The sequence below is a fragment of the Haliotis rufescens genome, unplaced genomic scaffold (genome assembly GCF_023055435.1).
Source record: "Haliotis rufescens isolate VD_foot unplaced genomic scaffold, xgHalRufe1.0.p SCAF_6, whole genome shotgun sequence".
Taxonomy (NCBI): Eukaryota; Metazoa; Mollusca; class Gastropoda; order Lepetellida; family Haliotidae; genus Haliotis; species Haliotis rufescens.
Window position 1 is genome coordinate 56,216,816 of NW_025964334.1, and position 5,565 is coordinate 56,222,380.

General features: G+C 39.6%; 1 protein-coding gene across 1 annotated transcript; it reads left to right on the forward strand.

Annotated features, from left to right (window-relative positions):
- The first annotated feature begins 505 nt into the window (after positions 1 to 505).
- LOC124146849 lies at positions 506 to 5,362 on the forward strand. The gene is made up of 3 exons (XM_046517332.2): positions 506 to 609; positions 2,764 to 3,207; positions 3,475 to 5,362. Exons 1-3 carry the CDS (start codon positions 537 to 539, stop codon positions 3,720 to 3,722), a joined length of 765 nt encoding a protein of 254 aa, XP_046373288.2. The 5' UTR covers positions 506 to 536; the 3' UTR covers positions 3,723 to 5,362.
- Positions 5,363 to 5,565: the final 203 nt, after the last annotated feature.

A 5,565-nucleotide genomic window follows, 5' to 3' on the forward strand; every position in this document is an offset into this window, starting at 1 on the left:
ATCAATAAAAATCTCCACTGAAAGCTGAGTCGATTGTATGTTCCGCATGTGTTTATGAATCACTATCAAATAAAAAAGATGAGCGTGTACTGCTCCGTCGGTGGCAACCGTCACAAATACACGCAAATGCAAGTCAACTGGTCATCTGAAAAATATGATACAAAACGAAATAAGGATTTGCATCGTCACAATTTTTTGAAATGTTATCCACGTGTCAATCCTAAAACATTTTGAAGCTTTACTAAGGCGTTGGATGTTGTAACCCTGATAACATATTTATTCGGATAAGCAATTATCGAGTAAGCTTGAACGAAACCTAACACACACTTAATTCGTTTTGACATTTCACCCCAGAAAGCATAGTAAATACATCGAGTAATTAGATCATCACTTTCAGTCTTCCCAAGTTAAGCAGTCAATCACTGTATATAAACTGGAAGCCTCTCCTGAACCAACCAGTTAACGCACCACACTAAATATTCATCATATCGAACAGCGTGAGGCGACTGGCTGCCAGGTTGTCAGCACACTGCTGTATGCGGCTCTACATTGCTGACATGGATACGCTACTGCTAGTAATTTTGGTGTTTTGGATAGTTCATTTAACAGGTAAGAAGTGTCGCAAATGCCAAGGGAGATGTGTTGTACTGATTCATGTATTTTGCGTTGATTTAACGGCAACGGCGTTGAACTTCTTCACCAAAATAAGTCGTAATGTTCAGGGGATTAACATTCGAAGGGTATTTTTGCATTCTCGGGAAAGTCGGGTGTTTTTTCAGATATTAGGAATTGTTTGTTGGAACCTGTTTCGTTTCAGAATCGAGGCTTGTTAATATCTATCAGTGACGTTTTATATTTATATTGTATTAAGGAAGCGAGTTGGTTGTTTTGGACTGTGCTGTGTGACGTGTGTACTTCCACCAATAACTTACGTATGCATCCTGTTAAGGAATATTGGTTCGGCAGTTTCCCTTCATCATTCAGTTATTGAGGTTCATGAAGACAATAAGGTTTATGCTTATTTGCTCGCTAGAATCTTATTTTGATACTTTCAGTGTGAACACGAACAGTTAAATTCTAAACACATATAGATACCACTGGAAGCGAACGTGTGTAAACGATGTTTATCCTGGTGAAGTAAGTCTCGCGTTTCATCATAGCCTCAATAGCCACATAAGAATTGTGTAGGCCGAGGCATTAAAACGGCCCTATCACCCCACTGTGCAAGACAATATTTCTCAACCGTTATTCTTTTCTTGTAAAAAGCAAAATCTCTGCAGACGTACGCTGAAGACGTAATTCAAATTTAGATATCTATTTAGTTTAAAAAATCTGTAAATGCTTGGTTGGTTGGTTGGTTGTTTAACGCCGCACTCAGAAATATTCCGGCTATATGACGGCGGTCTGTAAATAATCGAGTCTGGACCAGACAATATTAAACAATATTATCAAGAGCATCAATCCACGCAGTTGGGATACGATGACATGCCTCAACCAAGTGAGCGAGCCCGACCACCCGATCCCGTTAGTCGCCTCTTACGACAAGCATAGTCGCCTTTTACGGCAAGCGTGGGTTGCTGAAGACCTTTTCATGCGTACATGTCATAGCAGGTATGGCAGCATAATGCTCGTGCTGAACTGTCACGATCTGTGTCCTTGGTCTATCAGCATTTTAGCTGAGATTTCCTGGAATTTGTCCAAGAAGTTTAGCTTAAGTGTCAGGTACTTCAATGATTTAATCTCGTTCAATAATGGCGAAATAGCCAATTCCCTTCCACTGATTTACCCACCAAAACTAGGAACAAGCGAGAAAGGAGAGATGATTGCAACTTATCCAAAAGTCAACTTTCCCTTTATGTCGAGCAATATTCCTGAGCTCCGCCCTTTGGGTATAACTTTCACAACTTTAGTCCAAGCGAGCTTTTTCTACGAATATTTCAAAAACCTTGATGCAACTCTAATCCTGTTTTTTTATTGTTTTGTCTGTGCATGTGTTTGTGATGGGAACCATCAGTGGGGATGATTGCAACTTATCCAAAAGTTAACTTTCCCTTTATGTCGAGCAATATTCCTGAGCTCCGCCCTTTGGGTATAACTTTAGTACAAGCGAGCTTTTTCTACGAATATTTCAAAAACCTTGATGCAACTCTTGCTGCAAAGTTGTAAATATTTCAAAAAACGTTTTAAACATGTTGAGGACATTTCCAAATTTGACGTATGGGTGAGCAAAATAATATCTGAGGCCATTAACTGTTTTTAACTTGCGCAATTGAATATAATCCTGTTTTTTTATTGTTTTGCCTATGCATGTGTTTGTGATGGGTACCACCAGTGGGGCTTAATACGCCCACCTTTTCTCGAACACCTGGTATCATCACTTAATGATAATGATCCATAAACATATGCTTATGATAGCAGGAATCATAAGGGACTCTGACTTTGAGGTATATTTCCTCTGATTATGAAAATGGTTTTGTCGCTTTATTCACATGTATATATTTTCAACCTGAACAGAAGTTCGACTTCCCAAAATTGAAACAATATCATGCCTTGTCAACACAACTGTGGTCTCAGACCTGTTTATAAAAGGTTATAAAAACAGTCACTATATATATAGACGTCTTACATGTCCAGTAGATATTCATATTATATTTCGTAAATTCTCAGACTTTACACATGTCGTTTAGCGTGTGACCTTATATAAACAGCACACACACGTTGCTCAAATGTCGTGTTAACGGACTCATCTTCTTTCTATTTCAGATTCCCAGTCTCAAAAAGTAATATTTTCAACATCGTCAACACATACCTACCACTCGCTGTTTGATCATGGCGTTAAACAAAGAAGCCACACCTCCCTCAAGTTCAAGGTTAAAGCCTGCGGTGATGCGCATGTAGCTCTGCAGACGTTGTACCAGAATTCAGACACACAGATGTACGAAATCGTCCTAGGTGGCTGGAGCAACAGCAAATCCGTGTTCAGACGGTGTGCCCAGTGTGATTCACTTGTGGAGTACAGTGGAGCTGTGGTATCCTGTTCTCAGTACAAACAATTCTGGACGAGCTGGGGCGATGGTACAGTTAAGGCAGGACGCGGTGGCACAGTGGGACAAGACGAGATCCTGTCGTACACAGATCCGAATCCACATGCTATTAACTACTTTGCTGCTGCTACCGGATTTGGATCATCTGGGGAATGGATATTTGGTAAGATGAGTGAACCTGAGGCAGTCATCGGAAAGCATTGGAACTGTATTGAGCTCCCCATAGTGTGTGAAAGGCAGAATGCAGATGTTAGTTCGTAGGGACTCTTTTGTGAAAATAGCGTTAAAAGAATTCATGGTTTTACAGTATATTAGAAATGACTATTGTTGATATTTTCCTTACAAACATATTCCACTTTGAACGGTAATATAGGTGACAAATAAATGGCATTATGTTCAGTGACAATAACGTTTACTCATTTTGTTATAGATCTCTGTGAGTCCAGTCTGCAGTTTAAGTTTCTCCAGAACAACGCAAAGTATGACGGTGGCACAATTAGAGATTCCAAGACAGTTCTGTCAAGAGCAGATTGTTCAGTAAACTGTTTCTCCTCCATCTGGTGTCAAGGATTTAGTCATGACTCGTCCACAAACACCTGCAACATGTTTGATGATATTCCACCAACGACAGCTCTTACTTCTGCTACAGGATGGGAGACTTGGATTGTTTCACTGTGATTATTTCTTTCAAATGCTGTTTCCAGATTCGTACTGTGTGGCCACAAACCCCTACACCCCACCTAGTGCATAATACAGTAAACGTTGTTCAGAAGTGAACAAAAGACAGCAAACATCTGGCGTCATTACAAATGGAATCGGTTTCGGCAGAAAATCGTGATATGTTATTCTCTGGCGTTGACGATTGACATCAGTTGTCTATGACAATACGTCAATGTCATATAATAGAGTTACACTTTTTAGCCAATCCTGAAAGAAGTGCATTTTCATGAATACGTCGTGATTGATTCTGTACAATGGCAGAGCTGAAACACTCTGGGTTACAGGAAGTATATACAGCCATAGCGAATGATGTGATATGCCAAACTTGGCACTGATTGCCAAGTGGTCCAACTAATCCATGTCAGCACATCACATTGCAGGAATTGAGATTGATTTGCTGTGATTCTGTTATCAGGGGTGTTTCATATGCTCGCTCTGAATGTGCCTGTTTCCTCTTCCATCGTACATAAACACGCGTGGATGAAACAACGTGATATGAAATTTAGTGTTATGAAACTATGATATACCTGTGAAGAAAAAACCTTGTGCTATTAAAGAACTACTTCCTCGTGCGTTTCATGGACACTACCACCAACAACAATGTGGAGTGGAGGGCATTTCCAAATTAGAAGCATCAGTGAACAAAGCGATGTCCAATATGAACTACTCTCAGGCCCTCCAACGCACTGCAAATTGTGGTTCATAGCCTATGGTCGCGGGTTCGAATCCCAAATTCACCCTGCTTAAGTTTCTAGGTTTGACAGCACAGTGACCGCATTCGTGGTTTTCACGTCAAAGACAGCTTGAACGTTTCCACACACTTTTGTTCAAAAATTGTTTTATTTGGGTTTCAACATTCAACGTCTAAGGAAAGCTTTAAAATGTTAATGCGGACATGTTAAGGAAATTTTCAAATTTGTCTCACCAGTGAACAAAATAATTTGAGAGGCAATTCGTTATTTTGACTTGTACTACCAGTTCCAGGTGAACAATTGGCTTGCCTTTGCATGTGTTTCTTACGGTCGCGCTTTGTGGCCAACTTTTTGTCGTATGACCTTGTTCCTTGACCTCATGACACGTGACATGAAACAACAATGTATTGTTTCCATACTTGGTTATCAGCTTATGATAGAGACAGATATCAATTTTGAGTTTTAGCAAAAAAAATTTGATAGATTCTGTGAACAGGGAGAAACACATATACAAAATTGTCTACGACCTGACGATGAATTTCGATCATGAATACCATGTTTTAACCTTCAGGTGAAATTCAAATTTCTTTTGATTTAACACTAGAATAGCAATGGAATCACGATGACGCTAACAAATGTTATGAGAAGAACATTTTGCTCAAAACTTCTTAGTTTAATTAGACCAAACTTGTACCTTTCGCACGTTGAATAAATAATACCAATACCAAAAATATGGTGTAAGTGTGATTCAGAGACAGAATGGAAGTTGAAAACACATCACATGTACTATTTAATCCCTGGGAATGTAAGAATCGATATGATTCTACAGTGATGGCAATATAGGAATTGACATGTGACATACCCGAAGATAAAATCAATGACACCTGATGATTAAAGTGAAACGGTTGATCAGGAACCACTTAGTATGACACTGCATTTCTTTTTACTGCTAGAATTGGTTCTGGGCAGCCTCATGCTTACAGTAAGAAGCGACTAAACTGGTTCGGGTTGTCTGTGATTCAGGACTTATCTGTGAGTGAGTGAGAATGTAACATCACATCAGCAATATCGCAAGGATATAATGACCCACGTTGTGGGAAGTTGAACAT